This window comes from Haliotis rufescens, unplaced genomic scaffold (genome assembly GCF_023055435.1).
Source record: "Haliotis rufescens isolate VD_foot unplaced genomic scaffold, xgHalRufe1.0.p SCAF_4, whole genome shotgun sequence".
In the NCBI taxonomy this organism is placed as follows: Eukaryota; Metazoa; Mollusca; class Gastropoda; order Lepetellida; family Haliotidae; genus Haliotis; species Haliotis rufescens.
The window spans coordinates 56,230,669-56,244,028 of NW_025964112.1; the positions used below are offsets into that span (position 1 = coordinate 56,230,669).

The following is a 13,360-nucleotide window of genomic DNA, read 5'->3' on the forward strand; positions in this document are numbered from 1 at the left end:
GAAAAGGAAAATTGCTTGAGTGTTTATGTTGATTACAATATTGTCATGAGTTTTTAAGAAAAATATAATTTCCGCTCATGAACCTTTTGGTGGAGATAATGGCTCTGTAGATCAAGTAATCAAAAAACAAACATTGCCTGTATATTTGCTTGAGTGAGTGAGTGAGTTGGGTTTAATGCCGCTTTTAACAGTATTCCAGTTATATAACGGTGTGTCAGCTTAATGTGGGAGGAAACGTGGAAAAGTGATGCAGGTCACCGACGTTTACCACTTCGGTGAAACCTACGAGCACGGGTATGGTGCCGACAAACCTAGAAACATAATCGTGGTGAACTGGGATTCGAACCCACAATCATAGGTTTCTGGCGTGTCCAAGGGACGCAACTCTGCAAAGCGAATCGCAGCGCCTGAGACGACTGGGCCACCCGTGCCCCTTGTATATTTGCCTGTGGTTACCTTTTTTAACCAGACAAGCAAGTAAGGTCCTTAACCAGGGCCCTGTTCCACAGTAGCGCATAGATGATGGTAACTCCCATACTTTAACATGGACTTACGACAGTCCTCTACAATTGCCTTGTGTTCCCAGGACGAGAGATATTTGTACGAGACGAACAAATGATGGCCCTCAGCGAGGTGAACAGATGTGTTTGCCAGAGAATCAAATAAGGCCGTTAGCAGTTGTATGCATAGTACAACCAGCTCTGAGAGTACAATGCGTACAAGCGTTGCAAGAGAGTGATTGTTTCATATATTTATATATTTAATTTGGAGCAAGTTGGGAATAGTTTTCCAGGACTTGATTGATAGATTGATAGACTTGACCTGAGCAGCTGGTCAAAGAGGCCATTGAAGTTAGCCAGCTTCAAATAAACAAACTTAAGCAGTGTATGGTATCTCATTTTGTTACTTCTGTTATGTTTGCTGTTCTCGTATTTGGTAACATTGAAGTTATTGTCTTCACAGTTTTGTTTATCGTGCATGTGACCGTGAATACCACTCACAGCTTGCATTCAACATCTTTTATTTTACTTTGGACGATGAAGTGTTACTGATCATGGGAATTTTGTACTGGCGACAGTACCCAATGCATGTCTCCTATTCCATGCGAGTATTCCAGGGCTTAATGTCTCCATGTAGGCATTCCAGGGCTGAATGTCTCCATGTAGGCATTCCAGGGCTGAATCTCTCCATGTAGGCATTCCAGGGCTGAATCTCTCCATGTGGGTATTCCAAGGCAGAATGTCCCCATGTGGGTATTCCAGGGCTGAATGTCTCCATGTGGGTATTCCAGGGCTGAATCTTTCCATGTGGGTATTCCAGGGCTGAATGTCCCCATGTGGGTATTCAAGGGCTGAATGTCTCCATGTAGGTATTCCAGGGCTTAATGTCTCCATGTGGGTATTCCAGGGCTGAATCTCTCCATGTGGGTATTCCAGGGCTGAATGTCTCCATGTGGGTATTCCAAGGCAGAATGTCCCCATGTGGGTATTCCAGGGCTGAATCTCTCCATGTGGGTATTCCAGGGCTGAATCTCTCCATGTGGGTATTCCAGGGCTGAATCTCTCCATGTGGGTATTCCAGGGCTGAATCTCTCCATGTGGGCATTCCAGGGCTGAATCTCTCCATGTGGGTATTCCAGGGCTGAATGTCTCCATGTGGGTATTCCAGGGCTGAATCTCTCCATGTGGGTATTCCAGGGCTGAATCTCTCCATGTGGGCATTCCAGGGCTGAATCTCTCCATGTGGGTATTCCAGGGCTAAATGTCTCCATGTGGGTATTCCAAGGCTGAATCTCTCCATGTGGGTATTCCAGGGCTGAATCTCTCCATGTGGGTATTCCAAGGCTGAATGTCTCCATGTGGGTATTTCAGGGCTGAATGTCTCCATGTGGGTATTCCAGGGCTGAATGTCTCCATGTGGGCATTCCAGGGCTGAATCTCTCCATGTGGGTATTCCAGGGCTGAATCTCTCCATGTGGGTATTCCAGGGCTGAATGTCCCCATGTTGGTTTTCAAGGGCAGAATGTCTCCATGTAGGTTTTCAAGGGCTGAATGTCTCCATGTAGGTATTCCAAGGCTGAATGTCCCCATGTAGGTATTCCAGGGCTAAATGTCTCCATGTGGGTATTCCAAGGCTGAATGTCTCCATGTGGGTATTCAAGGGCTGAATGTCTCCATGTAGGTATTCCAGGGCTGAATGTCTCCATGTGGGTATTACAGGGCTGAATGTCTCCATGTGGGAATTCCAGGGCTGAATGTCTCCATGTAGTTATTCCAGGGCTGAATGTCTCCATGTGGGTATTCCAAGGCTGAATGTCCCCATGTAGGTATTCCAGGGCTGAATGTCTCCATGTGGGTATTCCAAGGCTGAATCTCTCCATGTGGGTATTCAAGGGCTGAATCTCTCCATGTGGGCATTCCAGGGCTGAATCTCTCCATGTAGGCATTCCAGGGCTGAATCTCTCCATGTAGGCATTCCAGGGCTGAATCCCTCCATGTGGGTATTCCAGGGCTGAATGTCTCAATGTGGGTATTCCAGGGCTGAATGTCTCCATGTGGGTATTCCAGGGCTGAATGTCTCCATGTGGGAATTCCAGGGCTGAATGTCTCCATGTAGGTATTCCAAGGCTGAATGTCTCCATGTGGGTATTCCAGGGCTGAATCTCTCCATGTGGGTATTCCAGGGCTGAATGTCTCCATGTGGGAATTCCAGGGCTGAATGTCTCCATGTAAGTATTCCAGGGCTGAATGTCTCCATGTGGGTATTCCAAGGCTGAATGTCCCCATGTAGGTATTCCAGGGCTGAATGTCTCCATGTGGGTATTCCAAGGCTGAATGTCTCCATGTGGGTATTCAAGGGCTGAATCTCTCCATGTGGGCATTCCAGGGCTGAATCTCTCCATGTAGGCATTCCAGGGCTGAATCCCTCCATGTGGGTATTCCAAGGCAGAATGTCCCCATGTGGGTATTCCAGGGCTGAATGTCTCCATGTGGGTATTCCAGGGCTGAATCTCTCCATGTGGGTATTCCAGGGCTGAATGTCTCCATGTAGGTACTCGTGGGCAGAATGTCCCCATGTGGGTATTCCAGGGCTGAATCTCTCCATGTGGGTATTCCAGGGCTGAATGTCTCCATGTAGGTACTCGTGGGCTGAATGTCTCCATGTGGGAATTCCAGGGCTGAATGTCTCCATGTAGGTATTCCAAGGCTGAATGTCTCCATGTGGGTATTCCAGGGCTGAATCTCTCCATGTGGGTATTCCAGGGCTGAATGTCTCCATGTGGGTATTCCAGGGCTGAATCTCTCAATGTGGGTATTCCAAGGCTGAATCTCTCCATGTGGGTATTCAAGGGCTGAATCTCTCCATGTGGGCATTCCAGGGCTGAATCTCTCCATGTAGGCATTCCAGGGCTGAATCCCTCCATGTGGGTATTCCAAGGCTGAATGTCTCCATGTGGGTATTCCAGGGCTGAATCTCTCCATGTGGGTATTCCAGGGCTGAATGTCTCCATGTAGGTACTCGTTGGCAGAATGTCCCCATGTGGGTATTCCAGGGCTGAATGTCTCCATGTAGGTATTCCAGGGCAGAATGTCCCCATGTAGGTATCCCAGGGCTGAATGTCTCCATGTGGGTATTTCAGGGCTGAATCTCTCCATGTAGGAATTCAGGGGGCAGAATGTCCCCATGTAGGTATTCCAGGGCTGAATGTCTCCATGTGGGTATTCCAGGGAGACTGTCTCCAAGTGGGTATTCCAGGGCTGAATGTCCCCATGTGGGTATTCAAGGGCTGAATGTCTCCATGTAGGTATTCCAGGGCTGAATGTTTCCATGTAGGTACTCCAGGGCTGAATGTCCCCATGCGGGTATTCCAGGGCTGAATGTCTCCATATAGATATTCCAGGGCTGAATGTCCTCATGTAGGTATTCCATAGAAGGGTGTCCCCATGTGGGTATTCTAGAGCAGGACGTCTCCATGTAGAGATTTCAGAATAGGATGTCTCCATGTAGGGAATATTTAACTAAATTGAGAGTTCAACTGACATGGCGCAGTGTTAGATCCGTGTTAGAATAGGTCTTCAGCAACCCATGCTTGTCCTTAGAGACGACTTTTCTTGTAAAATTCAACTAACGGGATCGGGTGGTCAGACTTTTTGACTTAGTTGATACATGTGCACGGGTCGATGCTCTCAATAACAATCACTGGATAATCTGGTCCAGTCTCGATTATTTACGGACCTCCTTCATATAGCTGGAAGACTGATTAAACAAACAAACAAAACACAACCATCTTTTCTGCACATAATATCTGTTTATCTTTACTGGATTCAGATAAGCTCCAAATGTTGGAACACGTTTATACGATTGTGCACTGGACATTTACGCTCAAATATTCCAGTACTGAACAACTGACTTCAATATTGTTTTTGCTTTTATGGAGGTGCAATGACAGGGCATCAGTTGACTACTTTTGCACCTGTCGCGAATATCAACCAGGGGTTTGTCAGACCGAATTATACATACCGCCATCTTATGGCTGGAATATTGCGGGGAGCAGCGCTAAACCACAAACAAACAAACCAAACAGGCCGCCGTCTTGTTGCTGGAATATTGATTGCAGTGTTACCTAACAAAACATCAAACAAAATCATACCTCAATTCAGAAACGGTTTATTTCTTTGGTATTGAAATATCATAATTTAGAGTTTCGAAACTATGATATTATGTCACATTGCATCAAATAAAAAATTCTGCCTATTGAAAAATACAATTATTAGTTGACTCAAAAAGATGTTAGAAAGCACGGCGATATCAGTGGTATTATAAACAATTTATGCTGTCAGGGTCCTCATAACGTCACTTATACGCATACGATTTAGGTCTAACCACAGTATAAGCAAATATATCCAGGGCATATAAAGGCATAAATCACATGTTTATATATATAAGTGACACTATGATGAACCCTGGGCAGAGAGAAATAGATATTTGTTTTTGTTCCTGTGAATCTAGTCCCACAACATATATATAATAATATATCAACATATGCTTCGAACAGTTTGTTTAAATATAATACAATGTGAAAATAAAAATATTTGAAGGAAAATATAATAATGCATTTTGGCTTACTCGCCAAGAAAATAAGGCAGTCAACTGCAGCGTAGAGTATTTCTGAGTAAGTGCAAGGAACATTCTATATGATAGGTTGCAGTGTAAGATGTAAGGAGTGTGTGTTGGATTTGAAAACCGCTTTTAAAATCATTTCATTTATATCGCGGCGTTTGAGTGTTATGTTGGAGGAAAGCCCGAAGTAATGCAGGTCTCAGGTGCCTACCACTTTGGTGAAACCCACAAGCCGGGATTCGAATCCACGACGGTTTCAAGCACGCCTAAGGGACGCAACTCTGCATAGATAATTGTGGCGCCTTAGTCGATGGGGACACGCAGAGACAGAGACACAGACACACACACAGACACACGCAAACACACAGACAGACACACACACACACACGCACACACACATACACCTCACAAGCGTTGTGTTGTGATGTGAATATGTTGACGATGAGGAAGGCAATGAGAGCTCCTACCAACGCCTCATTCTGGGTAAAGGCTCTATACCATCTCAGCAATAAAGTTTTGTTTGTGATTTGTTCTTTAACGCCGCACTCAGCTTTATTCCAGCTACAGTAAAGTACGGTTATAACGAACTCAAAGGGACTACTAATTTTAGTTCGTTATAACCGTAGTTCGTTATAAGCATTTATACAGCGTAACTGCAGCAAATAGTCGAGACCAGCAAAGTAAGTTCGTTATATCCGTCAGTTCGTTATAAGCGTGTTCGTTATAACCGTAGTTTACTGTATATGACGGCTGAAGTAAATGATTGAATCAAGTGATTGACATCATAAACATCGATCTGGGCAATTGGGATACGATGACATGCATCAACCAAGTCAGAGGGCCTGACCACCCGATCCCGTTAGTCGCCTCTTACGTCAAACATAGTCGCCTATTACGGTCAGCAGTAAGGAGCGTCCTGTAGTACTTTGAAGATGTTGACGATGAGGAAGGCGGTGATGGCGCCAATCAACGCTCCAGTCTGCGTAAAGACTCCGTACCATATCATGGGGTTGCGACCGCCCTGTCGCAACCGACCAGCGATGGACACTTTAGCATAGGTGAGAAAAAAGGACGCTAATGCCCAGGATGTCACCTGAAAAACAAATTGTAGAGATTCAAACAGATTTATTGTAATGGGAATTTTGTGGATACTGTTTTTGTTTCGGCTACATGAGACGTTTCGTCCACCTTGACGAGGCTTTAAAAAAATATATCATGGTTTGTCAGATTTCTGTCTGGGTAAATACCAAATTGGTGTAGGACATGTTATTTATTCATGAGAGTGAGTATGGTTTTACGCCGCTTTTAGCAATATTCTAGCAATATCACGGCGGGGGACACCAGAAATGGGCTTCACACATTGTACCCATGTCGGGAATCGAACCCAGGTCTTCGACGTGACGAGTGAACGCTTTAACCACAAGGCTACCCGACCGTCCTTTATTTATGAGAACAGGTATGGATCACAAACCTGGTGAATCTAGGCTTCAATCCCATTGCCAGCATATCCTGGCGGTTTAAAGAGATGCAACTCACTCACTCACTCACTCACTCTCTCTCTCTCTCTCTCTCTCTCTCTCTCTCTCTCTCTCTCTCTCTCTCTCTCTCTCTCTCTCTCTCTCTCTCTCTCTCTCACTCAAGGCTTATATTATTTACCACAATGGCTCCCCCTGCCTCGATGCCGGTGAGGGGAGGATACGGACTCATGGCAGCCAGGACGATCAGATAGATGCCGAAGCCCGTCCCGCTGATGCTGAGGGCGGAGATGGGGATGGTAGATGTGACAGGCAACACGAGGCTGAAAAAGCAAGCTACAGGGTTGGCGATGTTGGTGATGATGGCCACGAGATGGTAGGTGTCGAGGCCATATGGGATGCTGGTGTAAGACTGCACGGACAGCAGGAAGCTTGTGATGAGCATGTTGATGACGATTGTCTGAGCCAGAAGGAACCAGAAGGTCGGCGTTGAGATCTTGCCTTGTTCTGGGTCTTTTATCAAGACCGTTTCCTTTGACGTCTCGCTGTTGGTCGTGTTTGTTGATTCATATTTAGGCTTGCATACAGTGTATGCGCCCTTACGGCCGTTTCCATTATCCGTGTCGGTCTCAAGCAGGTGGTTCGCAACCCGTTCCCTCTTGCAGTAAGGAAGGTAGTTCAGAAGAATGAACGATATCAGCGACACGATCATGAGGCCAAATAAAATAAGAAAGAAGACTTGGACCGAAAAACGGGGAGTTCCAAACGTTGGAAATATAGAAGGGACAGTTTCGTTGTACCAGGTCCCCTTAGTGAAGTTGGATGAGGTGTGACTTCCGTTGACGCAGCTGATACTCCCAGCGCCTTGACCAAGCGCTGTAAGTCCTGGAATCAGCCCACTGAGTCCCTCGCCGATAAAGAACGTTGGTAGATAGTGTGGCTTCAGGCTCGCCATGAAGGCCAGGAAGGCGAGGGACGAGGTGCAGTCCACCAGAGCCAGGATCAGGTTGAGGGCGAGCAGCGCTGTGGAGTGAGGCTCTCCTGCAACAATCGTCGTCTCCTTCCAGAAGAACGCCAGCAACATACAGGCGGCCATTCCTACGACTGAAGCAGATATGTCGTTATTAGGAGCAATAATTTCAAAAACATAAGTTGGGTTTTACTCGTTTTTTCCAAGGGAGTTAGTGAGTGGCTTTAACGCAATTTTGAACAGTATTGCAGTTATATCAGAGCGTGCTAGTTCGTTGGAGGAAATCCGATGTAACGAACCATGTAACTATCGAAAGAACCACGGAACTATAGTAACGAACCATGGAACTATAGTAAAGAACCACGGAACTATAGTAACGAACCACGGAACTATAGTAACGAACCACGGAACTATAGTAAAGAACCACGGAACTATAGTAACGAACCACGGATCTATAGTAACGAACCATGGAACTACAGTAAATAACCACGGAACTATAATAACGAACCATGGAACTATAGTAAAGAACCACGGAACTATAGTAACGAACCACGGAACTATAGTAACGAACCACGGAACTGTAGTAACGAACCAGGGATGTATAGTAACGAACCACGGAACTGTAGTAAAGAACCACGGACTGCAGTAACGAATCATGGAACTACAGTAAATAACCACGGAACTATAGTAACGAACAATGGAACTATAGTAAATAACCACGGAACTATAGTAACGAATCATGGAACTACAGTAAATATAACCACGGAACTATAGTAAAGAACCACGGAACTGTAGAAAAGAGCCACGGACTGTAGTAGTGAGTCAATGAGTTTGGTTTTACGCCGCCATTAGCAATATTCCAGCAATATCACGGCGGGGGACACCAGAATTGGGCTTCACACATTGTACCCATGTCGGGATTCGAACCCGGGTCTTCGGCGTGACGAGTGAACGCTTTAACCACTGGGCTACCCGACCGCCCCCCGGACTGTAGTAACGAACCACGGAACTATAGTAACGAACCACGGATCTATAGTAACGAACCATGGAGCTGTAGTAACGAACCACGGAACTACAGTAAATAACCACGGAACTATAGTAACGAATCGTGGAACTATAGTAAAGAACCACGGAACTGTAGAAACGAACCACGGAACTAGAGTAACGAACCAGGGATCTATGGTAACGAACCACGGAACTGTAGTAACGAACCACGGAACTAGAGTAACGAACCACGGATCTATAGTAACGAACCACGGAACTGTAGTAAAGAACCACGGACTGTAGTAACGAACCACGGATCTATAGTAACGAACCACGGAGCTGTAGTAACGAACCACGGAACTGTAGTAACGAAACACGGATCTATAGTAACGAACCACGGAACTGTAGTAACGAAACACGGAACTAGAGTAACGAACCACGGATCTATAGTAACGAACCACGGAACTGTAGTAACGAAACACGGAACTAGAGTAACGAACCACGGATCTATAGTAACGAACCACGGAACTGTAGTAACGAAACACGGAACTAGAGTAACGAATCACGGATCTATAGTAACGAACCACGGATCTATAGTAACGAACCACGGAACTAGAGTAACGAACCACGGAACTAGAGTAACGAACCACGGAACTAGAGTAACGAACCACGGAACTAGAGTAACGAACCACGGATCTATAGTAAAGAAACACGGAACTAGAGTAACGAAACACGGAACTAGAGTAACGAACCACGGATCTATAGTAACGAACCACGGAACTGTAGTAACGAACCACGGAACTAGAGTAACGAACCACGGATCTATAGTAACGAACAACGGATCTATAGTTACGAACCACGGAACTAGAGTAACGAACCACGGATCTATAGTTACGAACCACGGAACTAGAGTAACGAACCACGGATCTATAGTAACGAACCATGGAACTAGAGTAACGAACCACGGATCTATAGTAACGAACCACGCAACTAGAGTAACGAAACACGGAACTAGAGTAACAAACCACGGATCTATAGTAACGAACCACGGAACTGTAGTAACGAAACACGGAACTAGAGTAACGAACCACGGATCTATAGTAACGAACCACGGAACTATAGTAACGAAACACGGAACTAGAGTAACGAAACACGGAACTAGAGTAACGAATCACGGATCTATAGTAACGAACCACGGATCTATAGTAACGAACCACGGAACTAGAGTAACGAACCACGGAACTAGAGTAACGGACCACGGAACTGTAGTAACAAAACACGGAACTAGAGTAACGAATCACGGAACTAGAGTAACGAATCACGGATCTATAGTAACGAACCACGGATCTATAGTAACGAACCACGGAACTAGAGTAACGAACCACGGAACTAGAGTAACGAACCACGGAACTGTAGTAACGAAACACGGAACTAGAGTAACGAACCACGGATCTATAGTAACGAACCACGGAACTAGAGTAACGAATCACGGATCTATAGTAACGAACCACGGAGCTGTTGTAACGAACCACGGAGCTGTAGTAACGAACCACGGACCTATAGTAACGAACCACGGAACTGTAGTAACGAAACACGGATCTATAGTAACGAACCACGGATCTATAGTAACGAACCACGGACCTCGCACTTACCAATAATGAGCGCCGATACCGGGTTTTCTAATTTGGCATCTTTGTAGCAGTAAACAAGAACAGCAAATGTGATTGGTCCAATGTTGGCAATCTGACTGACGATGATGAGGTAGGATGGGAGGGTCCATCCCTCCGGCAGGGACGTCACCAGGAGCGGCAACTCCACCCACACCCCGTTGATGTCCACCCAGGAAGCGATGCCAAAACAACACACAAGGAAATGAACAAACAGTTTACTCTCGGAGAACAGCTTCCTCAGCCCCATCACTCAACCTAGTCATGTAACGGTAATATTTCAGTGAGCCGATTGTTCTCCGTATTGGACAATATTCACATTTACAGATCCACCTTAACGTAATGAGTGCAGTTCCTTTATTCAGACTCACGACCCTCCGCTGACCCCGTGAGGTCGTTACAGGCACGTCGATGACATGCGTAAGGTGGATTCAGTGTTGTCTGGTCGTGACCTCTCGTGCGTCTCCGGTATCGCCAATGACAGAGGGTGACCTGTCCAGGTGATTAACAGTTTATCAGATTACCTTGGCCTGTAATAAGATAAGGACGCTTCGTTATTCATGATTATGTAAAGAATTAATGCACATACATACTGTGAGCGTATCGCACACACTCATTGAATACGCTGGATAGTATAGCCACGGGTTGCAGCGCGATGTGCAAACACACCTCAGCTGCCACCGCACAACAGGACAGCCTGGATATAAGAACACAGGTAATGCCATTCATGACGGCAATGGAACTCGGGCTTCAGGTCACGACATAACGATTAACCTCTGGGCTATCCCACCATCGTAACAGGAAACCCGAACAGAAGATTGCAGGCTGTTCCTCATGCAGTAAATATCCCACCAAGCTTGTGGTTATACGTGACTTAATACACCATGATCATAATTATTGTCACTCCCCAGATATATGCGTGTTAGCATAGGGGCGACAATACTTATGAGCATGGGTCAAGTAACGGTACTACATGTTTATATTTGCTCTGTCGCTTAATTGATGGATTAAGTCCCGTTACCGACAACGTGACGCTCGAGATTGCATTACGGTGTAGATTAATAAAAGTTAACGGAGTGTATTTTTGATACTTTTGTAAAATATCTCATGAAAAATAGACTTATTCTTAGAACAAGTTAATTGATAAATTAACTGTAATTTTGGTACTTATTATTCTACGTAATGTTATTATCACACCATTCCCTATACCTCTCGGGGGCGGTCGGGTAGCCTAGTGATAAAAGCGTTCGCTCGTCACGCCGAAGACCCGGGTTCGATTCCCGACATGGGTACAATGTGTGAAGCCCATTTCTGGTGACCCCCGCCGTGATATTGCTGGAATATTTCTAAAGGCGGCGTAAAACCATACTCACTCACTATACCTCTCGCCATGTGAGTCTGTACAGGTTTATTGTAAAACAGCGGTAACTATCTTGAGAAGAAAGTGAGTGAGTGAGTGTGGTTTTACGCCGCTTTTAGAAATATTCCAGCAATATCACGGCGGGGGGACACCAGAAATGGGCTTCACACATTGTACCCATGTCGGGAATCGAACCCGGGTCTTCGGCGTGACGAGCGAACGCTTTAACCACTAGGCTACCCGACCGCCCCTTGAGAAGAAAGAAAACCGGTGTAGAAATCATATTTTATCCTCTCGGTGTCCATACGGCTTCACATATAAAGAAAGCACCAATAAATAGACAGTAAGCATTACAATGTCAATATTATACGTCACCATGTCTGGTCTGAGCTCCGTATCTGTAGTGAAATTCGTAACACAATACATGAGGCCTCTATGCAGGGCCTAGCTTCCTTGTTTGAACCCGCGGGCGTTCAGTTCTGTCAGACACACTTTACCCCGGCGGTTAATGGAGAATTAAGTTCATAAAATCTACCCGGCGTTCAAACGAGACCCGGCGTTTATTAGAGATCCGGCGTTTATTAGAGACCTGGCGTTCAGTCGAGGAAACAGGTAGACGCTATTTAAGACCAGCGTAGATTGCCGGGGTCCTGAACTAAGAATAGCCAGTCGACCCCAATCGGTCACGGGGTCATCCTTATACAACACGAACACGCAGAGAACGCTGGTTTTGATAACTAGGGACTAACTTGCCTTGTTCATGTTCAAAGTGCTTATAAGTAGTATAAACATATCCCGTAAACATTCCACTGTTTGTTACGACGTACGTACCCTGGGCTGTCTTCAATGTCATAGACGAGGCTGTGACACGGCCCTGATCGGCAATACACCTTCTGCTGATCGTGAAAAACCAGTGAAGCTTCCACGCCTTAAGATTTATTGTCGTAAACAGGTTACTAAGAGCAGGTGTCTTCTGCAGGGGTAAGTGTGTTCATTGTGCCGTTACGACCTGACCCAGCTCAATTTATTCGCTGTGTGCAGATCCACTGCCGCAGGAGTGGACTCAGGTTTGTGGACTCCACGCAGGTATTTGCGCACCTGTAAGGTTTTGTTTTGGTTCCTGTCATTGGGGTCAATATCAAACTTCCAAAATGGAGTAAGCGTGAGTGAGTTTGGTTAACTCCGCTTTCAACAGTAGTTTGGCGTGTCAGCTTAATGTGTGAGGAAAGCCCGAAGTGACCCAGGTCACAGAGGTTAACCACTTTGGTTAAAACCAACGTGCACGGGTATACCGACAAACCTAGAAACAAAAATCAGACGAACTGTGATTTGAACCCACAATCATAGGTTTCTGTCGTGCCGTAGACAACCGGGACACCCGTCTTCCTCTGGGGACACTGGATGGCAACTGTTTGTTGTGAACGATCTTTCACATCGCCATGCACATCGTACGCCGACAGAGTGGATAGCTATTCATAATATCAATCACTGATTGTCTGGTCTAAATTCGGTTATTTACAGGCCGCCGCCATATAGCGGGAATGCTAAAGTGTGGCGTTATACAACAAACAAATCGGTATGATTTCCGAATATTTCTAAGTTTACTTACCTGACACCTATAGGAGAGAGTCTGGTGTAGAGTTAAGTAGGATGTACCGCTGATGGACCGTGCCTGTGTCAAATTGCGGAACACGTCGCGAACACGTGATCTGAAGGACAGTCCGCAGTGAACGGGATACATACTTGTTGTGTTTGTTTGTTGTTTAACGCCGCACTCAGTAAT

At 45.7% G+C, this 13,360-nt stretch overlaps 1 protein-coding gene across 1 annotated transcript; it reads right to left on the bottom strand.

The window, feature by feature from the left end:
- Positions 1-5,487: 5,487 nt before the first annotated feature.
- Positions 5,488-10,725, bottom strand: LOC124114621 (solute carrier family 52, riboflavin transporter, member 3-B-like). The gene is made up of 3 exons (XM_046475312.2): positions 10,203-10,725; positions 6,778-7,700; positions 5,488-6,214 (listed from the first exon to the last, which is right to left on the bottom strand). Exons 1-3 carry the CDS (start codon positions 10,465-10,467, stop codon positions 6,020-6,022), a joined length of 1,383 nt encoding a protein of 460 aa, XP_046331268.2. The 5' UTR covers positions 10,468-10,725; the 3' UTR covers positions 5,488-6,019.
- Between the last annotated feature and the right edge of the window lie 2,635 nt (positions 10,726-13,360).

Coding starts and splice junctions, on each gene's coding strand:
- LOC124114621 (XM_046475312.2), bottom strand. CDS start 10,467: ATGGGGCTGAGGAAGCTGTTCTCCGAGAGTAAACTGTTTGTTCATTTC. Junction 7,701..10,202: donor GGTATCGGCGCTCATTATTG/GTAAGTGCGAGG, acceptor TATCTGCTTCAG/TCGTAGGAATGGCCGCCTGT. Junction 6,215..6,777: donor AGGCAGGGGGAGCCATTGTG/GTAAATAATATA, acceptor TTTGTTTTTCAG/GTGACATCCTGGGCATTAGC.